Source organism: Elgaria multicarinata, chromosome 14 (genome assembly GCF_023053635.1).
Source record: "Elgaria multicarinata webbii isolate HBS135686 ecotype San Diego chromosome 14, rElgMul1.1.pri, whole genome shotgun sequence".
Taxonomy (NCBI): Eukaryota; Metazoa; Chordata; class Lepidosauria; order Squamata; family Anguidae; genus Elgaria; species Elgaria multicarinata.
Window position 1 is genome coordinate 34,342,307 of NC_086184.1, and position 12,872 is coordinate 34,355,178.

Sequence of the window (12,872 nt, forward strand, 5' to 3'; positions counted from 1 at the left end):
TTCTCATGTTCTTATGTTATGTAATTGGTTTTTGTCGGTGAATTCCTCCCCCAAGAAGGGCTCAACTAGTGATGGTATTAGGACCTCTCTGGTGCCAGCTTCCCCTCCTCCCCACCCCCAATTTTCGAAACTGTTTTTGATGTTTATAGATCCTTGCGCTGTTTTATATCCATTGTTGATTTAACCAGGTTCTACTGCTGTTTTTTATCAAATTTGTTTTATCATCATTGTTCTATTGTTACTTTGTATTTTAGTTTTTTTAATTTGTACGCTACCCAGATAATTTCAGCTAATGGGTGGTTTAGAAATGTAATGCACACACAAATGCTGCTTCCTTCCAAGCCCTTTGCGGGGGTGGAGCTGATGAGGTCCATCTTTGCCCTCTCCTGCCTTGAAATGCAGGACTCTGGGGCCTGGTGAACAACGCTGGACTCAACGACATCCTTGCTGACGCAGAGCTGACACCACTGCAAAGTTTCCGCACCTGCATGGAGGTGAACTTCTTCGGCCCCTTGGCACTGACCAAAGGGCTCCTGCCTTTGCTGCGCTCGTCACAAGGAAGGATCGTCACGGTCAGTAGCCCGGCAGGTAAGGGGAGAGCAGGAAGCCTCGAATTTGGCACAAAGCCTTTCAAGGTTCCATGAGGAAAATAGCACATAAACAAGTTGCAGCTGCTTATGAGAAGCCCCCACTTCCGCCCCCCCAATACACTTTTGTTTCATCCCCTTATCCCACTTTCACCTCTGATCAAAAATCTGCTTAACTAAAGGCAACAGCAGATGAAAGAAATGTGTGTCTGTCCCATGGAAAGTGACAACTCTTTCATCCAAGTCTTAAAAATAATTGCCTGGTTTTGTTTTTGTCCGGCAAGACCCTGGTTTCTGCATTTTGCAAGCTTCTCTCTGGATTTTTTTGTTTGTTTGTTTAGAAAAACCCATCAGAGTCTACCATGTCAGCCAAATGTGCAATTTATTGCAAGTCATAGAATAGTAGAGTTGGAAGGGGAAGAATCTCTCCCTTCCCAGATGGGGAGGAGAAAAAGTGCAAAGAGAGCGTATTCTGTCTGTGACCATTGGGCAGTCCCTGATCTACCTCTCTGCCAGAGTGAAGAAGCAGGTGGACAGTAACGCCTCCTTGCTTTCCTCCCCTCAGGCAATATGCCATATCCCTGTTTAGCTGGCTATGGGACATCCAAAGCTGCTCTTAATCTCCTCATGGACACGTTTCGGTGTGAACTTGCATCCTGGGGGATTCAAGTGAGTGTGATCTTTCCTGGATGCTTCAAAACAGGTAAGAGAATGACTGGCAATGCAAGGTTGGAGCGTGTGCCTCTCTCCCCTACACTCATAACCCACCCTGATCTTCATGGCTTTGGCAGAGGGGCTTCTTTTGCCCTTTCATTGTGTGGCTATGTATGAAGTGGGGATTTGTCAAAGACACCTGGCACTCCTTTGCAGGAGACCAAGGGTGGGGGCGGGGAAGGTTGTGGTTGTTTCAGGTAAGCAGGCCTGCCACTATGAGCCTTGCAATAGAGAGGCAGCTCCTCCAGAGTATTGAATAGGAGAGCACAAAGTGTTGGATAATTTTTCACACTCAAGTGGCTCAAACCAGGAAACCCCCATCTGTTAGCCACTACAGCCCACCTGATTTGGGTGCAGTGTGCAAAAGATCTTTTGAGAATACATTTCCACTTTGAGGGCTGGCTTTGGCCATATGCCTTCTGTCTTATAGCTGTCCCTTTGAGCGACCCCTTTCTCCTCACCCACAGCATTGCTTCAGATTCACTCGCTACCTCTCTGCTTCCAACTCACGCCCTAGTTATCTTACATTAACCAATTAACCAACTATGCAATCAACCTTGAGAGAGCTTCCCAACTCACTCATTCCTCCCAGGCCCAGAAGCCTGGGCCAAGTTAGACAATTTGAGCACAGTAATACAATAATACAAGCAACCTGGCCTAGCCAAGCAGAGCAAGACTGGCACCATCTTCACAAGTGCCATTTTGATATCTTACAAAATAGATTCTAAGAAGGGTCCTCTCCTTCCTTCCCCCCGCATTGACTCTTTGCAGGTAGCACCTATAATCCTGATTACTGGAAGGAAAGGAAGGACCAGCTACTGGCAGCTTTAGGCCCTGATCTCCTGGAGGCCTATGGAGAGGAATACATGGAGGAGAACCACAAGCAGTTTCTGAAGTTCATGAAGCTTGCAGTGGATGACCTTGACTCAGTGGTGGAGAGCATCACGGATGGCCTCCTCTCTACTCAGCCTCTGGCAAAGTATTACCGAGGGAGAGGCGTAGGGCTCATGTACTTCATCCACCACTACCTCCCCAACACTGCCCGGGACCTGTTCCTCAAGGCATTTTTTATCCATCCACAGCTGCCCAGAGGCCTGCAGCTGAAAACCTGTGACACACCTCAGGAACAGTGAGGTACTTCTGTAGTCACTTGCTTTGGCACCCAAGCAAGAAAAGTGCCTGGAAAATATTTCTCTTTCATTCCTCCAGGGACCACGATATCCACGGGAGAAGTGTGCTTTCACTGAAAAGACGGCCTCTCACATTCGTCAGCCCAGAGGAACATGCCCTAGTGGATGCCATCCAGGATGCCTTTTTGGGGCATGAGGCACTTATTATTTTTGTGAACCGCCCAGAGAGCTTCGGCTATTGGGCGGTATAAAAATGTAATAAATAAATAAATAAATAAATAAATAAATAAATAAATAAATAAATTCTGTTAATAAATAAATTAACAACTGTGTAAGAACCAATGTTCCCAGCCGATGCCGGGTACAAGCCCCATTCATTTCTGTAAATTCTAAAAAAGAAAGAAAAGAATGGTGGTTGTACAGGGTGTGGGTAACTCCCCCCCTCAGCCCTGGCTTCTTTTTTCTGCCCCCACCCCACCTATTTGTGCCAAATGAGAGGAGGGCAGATGCTGCTGCTAACTAGAACTGATGGCTCCTCTAAGCCTCAGCTTTGTGATATGCCTCCATAATCTTTGGCTACGTTGAACCAACCTGCCTTCTCTTGTTGCTTGCTTGCCAGTGGCTGATCTTGAGGAGAGGGGCCATTTTCTTTCCTTGTTGCTAACCCAAAGCTGCCTCTGTTGCTTGGGGCATTTTGCAAGCTGTTCTGCCCTACGGAGGTCCCCTCCCCCAATAGAAGAGCTGAGCCAAGAAGAGCTGCTGTTCATTGCCTCCAAAGAACAGCAGAGACTTGCATGCTCATTATCTGCAAACCTTTCCCAAACTAGCAAGGGCATTATTGTCACACAAAAATAAACCAATAAAAACAGTTATTGCATTATCTGGCTACATATCTTGCTGTCCTGGAGAGAAGCACAGCCTGGCTTTAATACCAGAACCAGAACTGAGTCCCTCAGCAGGGAGTAAAGGCAGTCTTGCCTGCTAGTTCAGCCACTGAGGGATGCTTATCCACACTGTTACACTTTCTGGAGCCAGAAGCCAGGGAGTTCTCATCCCCACACAGCTTAGACCACACAGTTTAGACCACACAGTTAATTACAGCCTCTCCTAGTTGAGAGGTTAAAATGGAAAATCCTCACACATCCCATCTGGAGCTCCTGAGATGGGTGGGAGAAAAAGGTAACTGAAAGTGCAGCTTCTCAGCAGGTTCTCTATGAAAAGATCAGTAAGGAAGGTCTGTGGGCAGCCTCTGTGAAAAGGCCTCCAGTTGGAGTCAGGTGGGATGTCTGGACCAGGAGCAGCCACCGCCACCTAATAAAAAAGAACTGGGAATGTGCAGAGAGCATTGGGCATGTTCTACCTCACACTCCATTCATGTGGGGAAACCAAGGAACCCAACAAACTGGTCTGGGCAGCCCCCTTTGAACCTTCCATCACGGGGGAGATGCTCCACACCCTCAATCATTTTAGTTGCCCTTTCCTGTACTTTTTTAGGTATGGTGAGCAGAACTGTACACAGTATTCTAAGTGTGGTTGCACCATAGATTTGTATAAAGGCAGTATGATACTAGCAGTTTTATTCTCAATTCCTATTTGCTAACATGGAGTTTGCCTTCTTTACAGCAGCCGCACACTGGTTTGACATTTCCATCGATTCTAGACAATTAGTGAGACAGGACTTGCCTTTGCAGAAGTCATGTTGATTCTTCAGCAGGACCTGCCCTTCTATACGGTTACTAATTTTGCTGTTAATAATGCTTTCAACCAATTTACCTGGAACGGATGTCAAGCTAACCAGCCTGTAATTTCCCAGATCCACCCTGAATCCCTTTTTCAAAATTGGTGTTACATTGTCCATCTTCCAGTCCTCTGGTACAGAGGCTGAGCTTAGGGACATGTTGCATATTTTTTTGAGGAGCTCTGCAATTTCATATTTGAGTTCTTTGAGAACTCTAGGATGGATACCATCTGGGCCTGGTGATTTATTTGTTTTCAGTTTGTCAATAAGGTTGAGAACTTCATCTTTTGTCACCACTATTTGCTTCAGTTCCTCAGGCTCCCTTCCTGAAAACATCAGTTCACTCTAAGTCATCTGTCCTGTATCCTCTGCAGTGAACACTGATGCAAAGAATTCATTCAGCTACTTTGCAATCTTCCTGTCCTCCTTTAGTACTCCCTTAACTCCTGACATCCAATGGTCCAACTGCTTCCCTAGCTGGTTTACTGTTTCTGATATAGTCAAAGAATTCTTTATTGCTGCCCTTGATATTATTAGTGATGTGCTCTTCAAAATGCATTTTTGTATCTCTTATTGTTGCCAGCTCCTGTCAGCTTTCCCCAAGGATTTAGTTTAAAAGCTGCTCTGCTACCTTTTTTATGTTTGGCACCAGCAATCTAGTTCTACTTTAGTCTAAGTGCAGCCCATCCCTCTTGTACAGGCCCAGTTTGTCCCCAAATGTTCCCCAGTGCCTTACAAATCTGAACACCTCTTCTCTGCACCATTGTCTCATCCACTGGTAGTATTTCAGAGAAATCCACCTTGGTGGTCCTGGATTTCAACCTTCTGCCTAGCAACCTAAATTTGGCTTCCAAGACCTCACGACTACATTTCCCAACATTGTTGGTATCAAGATGGACCACAACAACTGACTCCACCCCAGCACTGTCTACTATGCTATCTAGATGGCGTGTTATATTTGCAACTTTCACATCAGGTGGACAATTCACCAGGCAGTCTATACGCCCGTTACAAACCCAGCTGTCTATGTGCCTAATGATTGCATTTCCCATCCCCACCCGGAGGCACATCCTCAGTGCAAGAGGTTATTTGCACGTCTCCTGAAGAATGGGTCCCTTCCAAGTGATCATTTCCCTCTTCCTCAGAGTGACAACCTTCTTCCTCGAGATCATCATTCTCTGAGACTGCAGAGGAGCTGTCGCCAATGGAGTGGGATGTCTCTGTTAGGTCCCTGAAAGTCTCTGCCTCTCTTAGCTTCTCCAGGTCACCAACTTGGCCTCAAGGGAACTTATTCCCTGAGAGCCAGGAGCTCGTTACACCAAGCACACACCCATGATTTCTGTCCAGCAGGCAGATAATCATACATGTGGCATTCAGTGCAATATACTGGGAAGCCCCCACACCCCTGCTGGCATTCTACTTTCATAACTGGTTTTTTAAATTGTTTTTATTGCTGTTGTAGGGTTTGTTTACTAGGAGTTTGTTATTGGGAGAAGGTATGGAGTTTATTTAGAACTTAGTGTTTGTTAGAAATAAAGTTACTGTGAGTAGGGAAGAGTTTACTGCCCTGGCTTCCTCGCGTGTGTCCTATGCTTTGTCACTGGGGCTGAGACAGTCTCTAAGGTCTAAAACCTGAGCCTAAACTGGGACTAGCAAGGGTTGATACTTTTTTATTCTATTTTTTTTCTGTATGTTTTTTTTTTAAAAAAACTAGGTGATAAGTTGAATTCTTACACTTGATTTATATAAAGTGCTCTTTAAGGCCCCAAACCTGAGCCTAAACTGAAGCTAGTGTACTTTTTTTCTGTTTCAAAACAGACACCTCCAACATTTAGTTCTGTAGTGGCTCCTATCAATATAGAGCTATAAATTGCTTCCCCCTCCCTTGTAGCTTGGGATTAGTTAAAATATGTAGCTGGGATTCTTTTCAACTACTCTGAGATGCTTCGTCACTGGGGCTCCTAGTGCTCGGAGCTGTCATCTATCATCCCAGCAAGCATGGCCTTTAGCATGATGATACAACACACATGGGTGGCATCAGGCTGGTCTACAGTGACTGGCAGCACAGGAGCTTTTTCCAGCTCTTCATGGAGTTGCTGAGGCCTGTGGCCTCCTCCACACATAGCATTATGTTTGCCCTCATGGCCCTCACCCAATGTCATTGAGAGATTACCAAGGCCTGGGGAATGGTGGCCAGTGCTCCCTGCCCAGGAGGGGTTGTAGTTGACACAACAGCCTTATCCACATTAGTATACTATCCAGATTGCAAGAATTAATGGTTCTACTCTAATCCATTTCACTCAGACCTTAACTAAAGTAATGTGTCCAATTTGGGGCAATGCAAATTTAAAAGGAAATTGATAACTGGACTGTGTCCAGAAGAGGGCAAAAATGTTGAAAGCTGAAGACCAAGACCTATGAGAAAAGGTTGAAAGAATTGGGTGTGCCTAGAGAAGTGATGATTAAGAGGCAATTAAGAACTTCAAATATTTGAAGGCCTGTCAAAACAGAGCAATTCCCCCCACCCTGTTGCTATGGTGCAGGGGTGGGCAACCTGTGACCCTCCAAGTTAATTTGGCTTACAGCTTCCCTCAACTCTAGCCAGCACAGCCAATGGTGAGGGATGATGGGAGTTGTAGAGGGTTCAAATTATAAAAAGAAGATGTAGAATAAACAGTGGGAAGATGTTCCTGAGGGTGAGAGCTGTTTGAGAGGTGAACAGAGGGCCTTGGAAGGTGGTGTCCGCTTGTCCATTTTAGATTTTGACACAGGAGGCTGGATGTTCACTTGTCAGGGGTGCTGTGAGCAAGAATTTCCTGGACTGGCAGCATGGAGGGAGCTTTGAGGTCCCTTCCAATGTGTATGTTTCTATAACACACAATACTTAGAGGAAAAGCAAGCTTGTGTGTGAAACACAGGGCTCTATGGAAGAAATCATTGATCAAGGGTCTTGCCTCATACCCTACTCGTGGGCTTCCCACAGGCAGCTGAATGGAACAGAATGTTTGGTCTAATACAGCAGAGGTCTTCTTATGTTCTTACCTTCTCATTCCTTCTCACCTGTGGTGCAAAGGTAAAACAAATCTGTCCTTTTTTACACTTCTGTCATGGAAATTGTCTGTTAATCCAATGCCTTGAGCACAGCATTGATATGACAACACAGTCAGGATAGCTGATACATCCTGTGTTTTGCAACTCGACTGGGAGATGACATACAGATGGGCAGTCCAACAGTTGTTATAGTGGTTTTAAATGTATGTGTATTTTGCTTGTTTTTGTGGTTTTTAATCTTTGTATATTGTTTTTAAGTGTTTTATCTTATGTGAACTGCCCAGAGAGCTTCGGCTATGGGGCGGTATACAAATGCAATAAATAGTAATAATAAATAATAATTCAATTTTGCACAATCATAAGACGTAGAATCCAGTATTACTTCCCTGCCAGGAACTACTCTAGTGTTGGGCTGAGCAGCTCAGATTCTGGCTGGGACAGAGCTTTGTCTCCCGGGTACAAGACAAATCAAGAGAGAGATGCAATCATTTTGGTAGATAATTTATTGTAACACCTTTAAGAGGAAGATGAATAGCAAGCGAACACTTGGAGCATAGTAAAGTCACTGAGCAAAGGCAGCCCATTTGGACAAAAGTCTGAAACATTCTCTTCACAAACATGTCATCCAGAAAAAGTTCTCCTGCAGCAGGCCAGCACCACTTCCTTCTATGTCTGCACAAAAAGAACCTGGTAACAACAAGCTCCCCACTCTCCCTCTGCCAAGAAAGAGGGAGGTCAGCACCTAGGCAGGCTGGAGAGTTACGTTTCCAAGGGGAGGCTGAGGCCCGTTTGTTGCATGCGAGGACTGGGATTGGGTGAAGAAGGCCTGACACCTGGGTGGAGGCATGGCCTGCTATGAAAAAGCAGGGATGGGTGGGGGGAAGAGAGGCAGAAGCTGGCGTAATTCACAGCACTGTGTCCCGAAGAGGGCCTGAGAAAGGCAAGAGCACCACAGGGCCTGGAGGGCTTTCAGCTAATTCAACCTATTCAAAGGACTCTCTCTCTCTCTCTCTCTCAATCATTTCCAGTGGGAGAATAGAGGCAGGAAGTGCCAGTCTTGCACTACCTTCAGGCATGGAGGGAGCTTGATCTGAGAACTCTCAGCTTCCAGGCAGGCCAAGAAGGTGCAAATCAACTCTGAGAATTGCCTGAAGCAAAGACAGAGGGGGAGGGCAAGGCCCATGAGCCTCCCAATGAGAATACAGGAAACAGCCACATCCTATTTCACATGTACGCAAGGGATGGTCTGAAACAGCGAGTTGATTTCCACCTTCTGGGCCTGGCATGGGAAGAGGAGTCAAGTCATAGGGAAGGGGAAGAACTGCCCCTTCTTTAAAGAAGGCGCTGGCAGAGACCCCTTGGAAAGGAGCCACGTTAACTAAGGTGCTGAATCTTCTAAGGAGGGCCTAAAGACAAGTGGCTGACAAGGCAGGTGCCTGCAACTGCCAGAGGTGCACAGAATGCCCCTGGCCCTGCCTACTCTCCTCCATTTAGTGGCCAGAATGTTCCAGAGGCACTACCACAGGGAGAAGGGCAAGCAGCTGTCAACAAGTGGAAGCAATACGACACAGCTAGGGCATGCCAACGCTACAAATGTGCCTTTCAGCCACAGTTTCCAATAGGGAGCCCTTGGTAACTGGGTTATACAAGGCTTCTGTGTAGAAGACTCTGCCTCCCCCTGCCCTGCCCCCACCCCCAGCAATATCCTTTGCAGAGCTAGAATTCCCAGGACTCTCTGGGGGAAAAAGGCAGGAGAATTAAAGTGGTTTACGTTTGTAGCACAACTAGTCCCCTAGTAAAACATTGTGCAAAGACAAGCAGGTGCTCACAGCTGCCAGAAGTCAAACTCATCCTCCCATCACCATGTCCACCGATGACAAATTGTCAGACTGCTGTCATTTAGGAACCCCTACAATCCAAGCAGCACAGAACAGGCACCACTCCTCTGTTGCCAAGTACACCTTTGGAAATACGGAACTATTTAGCCTGATCTACACAAAGCACATACAGTGACATGTTACAACTATGAGGGGGACAGGAGGGGACCCTCTCACAAGAGCACGGTGGGCCTCATGTGTCCTTACATCATCCCTCAGATCCCTAAAACACTACCTCTGGGTCTAGAACTCAGGAGAAGACAGGATGCGAGGAATCTGTGGGCTTCACCAGGCAGGAGGGAAGGACTCAGAAAATGGGGATGTAGTTGTCAATCTTCGCTCGGTGGCGCTGGGCAATGCACTCCGCAATCCACACAATGTTGCGGCACTCTTGCTCCTTCAGCTTCACGAAAGCATAGAAGACTCCAAAATGGAACTGGTTCAGGAAAGCCAGCTTGTTCAACTTCACCTGTCAAGAGCAGATGCCATGTGAGCCATTGCTGAACTGCCATACTTCCTTTCCCACAGGGAGAGGTCCCAAGCAAAATCCAGCCAGTGAAGGAGAAGAGTCACTCCACTCCATTCTTGATAGACTTCCACACTTGCCCACCAAGTGTTCCAAAATGGCTCTAGGGACATGGTTTCCCCACCCCAGAAAACATTTTGCAACTGCCTTGCAAGGGAGGCCCAGGGAAAACTAGCTAGAGGGGCAGAGCCCATATTCACCATTCCAGAATACCTTTATTATTATTATTATTATTATTATTATTATTATTATTATTATTATTATTATTAATTTATTTATATAGCACCATCAATGTACATGGTGATGTACAGATAACACAGTAAATAGCAAGACCCTGCCGCATAGGCTTACAATCTGCAGCCTCACTTGGACAGAGATACCTCAGTTATCAATGCACTGGTCACATCTTGGAGAGATTCCTGCAACATGCTGCACTTGTTTCTATGGTCTGTTTGGAAACTGCAGATAGTACAAGAGGCCTTTCCCATCATTTCCCACCTGATCTGTTTTGGCAGGAAATGTGGGAGACCCATCGTGTGACTTACTGCATGCCATCCAGCCATCACCACTTGAGCCTGTCTGGATGTGAAGATCAGCCTCTAAAGCTCTACTCCAGTTCATGCCACATTCTGAAGTGAAGCAAGGGGTGACAGGAAAAGGAGCCATTCCTGCTGTGGCACCCCATCTCTAGAATCCCCTCCCCAGAGAGATTACTTTTCTTTTGACCACTTTTGTATGCCAAAGCTCTTTATATGTTTGGTGGGGCACTACGATTCTATGCCGGCATGTTATTTAATTTTTTCTCCTGTCCCTTCTTTTATTGTGATTGATAGTAGAGCATGTTAGCCCATCACAGAGGTCACAGGAGGAAATGCACATGCCAGAGATGGTGAACTGTCCAGAGGGCCTCAGCTATTGGGCAGTATATAAATGTAATAAATAAATAAATTTGGAAAGGGACACTGTGTGTAAGTGTCTCTTTCCAATGCCAATGCTAGAATCCTCTGAGCCAAAATGGGGGAGTTGCTTAGTGTTATCCTGACACAGACTGGATAAAAATCCAACAAAAAGAGGGAATCCCACAGGAACTACCAAATAAGCCAAGGGCAAAGGGGTAGAAAAATGGATGTTTAATGTAATGAAAGAACTCTGAAGCATTTTGGACTCTTCAGTCCTTCTTCAGGGTACTCTAAAAAGACAACACATAATGTTTATACACTCACATGTCCACCACTATATATCACATAAATCATGATATGAATTCTATTTTTTTTAAAATTAACATATAAAGAATGAGAGGCTCAAAGAACACAACTTAATTATAAACATTCACATATCTGAAGGATAAACTGACTCACTTGTTAAAATGTAAGATAATAACATTATAAATTTATAAAAAGATAACACAAAGAATGAAAGGCTCCAAACCTAAGAACTGTTGACAAACATATACATATCTAGGTATTTAAATACACAGAAGATAATTAGAAACAGCTGTTTTTCAAAGCAGTACTGCAAGGTCCAGAGACTGATAGGATCAAAAGGAGTGATTAATTTCAGCCTCAAGGATCCACTTAGATTCCTTTTCTCCTTTTATTTTTTTCTGTTTCCCAGAATGAAAAGTCTCTTATTCTGTGAGAATTGTCTTTCCAGTGTTGGACTAATAGTGCTTCCAACAATTTCTCATTTGATATGACTGAGATGTTCCCCTATTTTGACCTTAAGGTTCCTTGTGTTTTCCTGCATAGTTTGTTAGAGGGACAAAACATGATATACGGTACATATAATGTGAGTTATGGTACAGGTTGGTATGTATATTTATAGTAATGTTTATGTCCTTTGTGTAGCGTCAATATGATAAATAATAATAATAGTAGTAGTATTTATTTATTTATTACCTGCCTCTCCCTCTGCATCGAGGCAGGGAACAACACCAAACACAATATAGTAACTCAGTTAAGGCGGGAGGGGGGATGTTGGTGTGCTGGTGTGTGATTGGTAGAGAGCATGGGGTGAGCTAGGGAGCCAGTTGGGGCTTAGAGCCAGAGAGTGCTGTTCTGGGATAGATATAGAGGGAGGAGTTAGGTTAGTATAGGAATAAACAAAACATTGAGTTCAAAGCTTTTGTTGGACCCACAAATAAGTCTTCTTTACCATATGATGTGCAATTAATACATAAGAAGTTCTTTTGTTCACAACATATAGTGTGGCATCTTTCATTAGAGGTAGTCTCTCAGTGAGACCAAAGGTATTAAGTAAGGGTTATGTGGTGGTGGGGCGGAGCCTGGCAGCCATGGAACTGGTAAGAGTTTCGTGAAGTTCTAACCGGCCATGCCGGAAAAGTCAATTATCTCTTTTAAAAGGGCATAAATCTCAAATGAATATGTTGGAAAAGGACTATGAATACTAATTGTTGGTGTTGTTGATATTTGCGAAAGTGGAAATGAGATAAGGAGTGAGAAAACTGATGCGGTCTTGGCTGGTGGGGCAGCGTCTCACGGAGTGGAAATCGAAAGTGAGCTGTGTGCCGGGACTGTGTAAGCTGCTTGTTATTGTAATGAGATTTCACAGTGAAAGCTGACTTGATTTATGGTGAATCTCACTCCTTATTGGAGAAGAATAAGCTGTTAATCACTGGAATTTCAAAGAGATAAAAGCACCCTGGGCAGGATTGACAGACTGTGTTGACTACAGAGAGATAAAAATAGCCCGGGCAAGGAGGAGAGCTGGGACGTTAAGAAAGAGATTTATGCCCTATGTCGAATACAAAGAAAAAAATTAAAACCGAATGTGCAAAAGTTTTTTGGTCAAGGAAAAAACCCAGTAATCATAACCTCCCACGCCTGGAGAACTTGGCTTCGGAAGAAGTGCAGGGAGAGACAGAGATAGCAGCGGCAGACCTTAAAATGGCGGAAGGTGGCAAGGCACCAGTTGGCAAGGAGTCAGCCACCATGGCTGAAATCAAAAGCTTTATATTAGAAAATAATGAAAGTATCTTCAAGAAAATGGATCAACAGGCAGATAGATCAGATAAGCGATTGGCAGTGCTGGCTGATAAGATTGCCCAGAACGTTAAAAGTATAAAAGAATTGGAGGCAGGAGCAAATTTGATGGAGAAAAGACAGGACCTTTTTGAAAAAACTTCTAATGTGCAATTCCAGGACCATGAATTAAGGCTGATCCAATTAGAAGACCAGAATCGTCATTCATCAATACGCGTCAAACATCTTATTCAAGTACCAGGAGAAA

General features: G+C 44.8%; 2 protein-coding genes across 2 annotated transcripts in view; one reads left to right on the forward strand and one right to left on the reverse strand.

The window, feature by feature from the left end:
• HSD11B2 (hydroxysteroid 11-beta dehydrogenase 2) overlaps nucleotides 1–2,587 on the forward strand; it is a 71,733-nt gene extending 69,146 nt beyond the window's left edge. The window contains exons 3-5 of the mRNA XM_063141490.1: nucleotides 403–588; nucleotides 1,153–1,290; nucleotides 2,073–2,587. Of these exons, the coding sequence (XP_062997560.1) occupies nucleotides 403–588; nucleotides 1,153–1,290; nucleotides 2,073–2,434 (686 nt within the window). The 3' untranslated portion in view covers nucleotides 2,435–2,587. The remainder of the gene's footprint in view (nucleotides 1–402; nucleotides 589–1,152; nucleotides 1,291–2,072) is intronic.
• A 5,118-nt stretch (nucleotides 2,588–7,705) lies between these two features.
• ATP6V0D1 (ATPase H+ transporting V0 subunit d1) overlaps nucleotides 7,706–12,872 on the reverse strand; it is a 39,517-nt gene continuing 34,350 nt past the window's right edge. Inside the window, exon 8 of the mRNA XM_063141024.1 lies at nucleotides 7,706–9,566. Within this exon, the coding sequence (XP_062997094.1) occupies nucleotides 9,405–9,566 (162 nt within the window). The 3' untranslated portion in view covers nucleotides 7,706–9,404. The remainder of the gene's footprint in view (nucleotides 9,567–12,872) is intronic.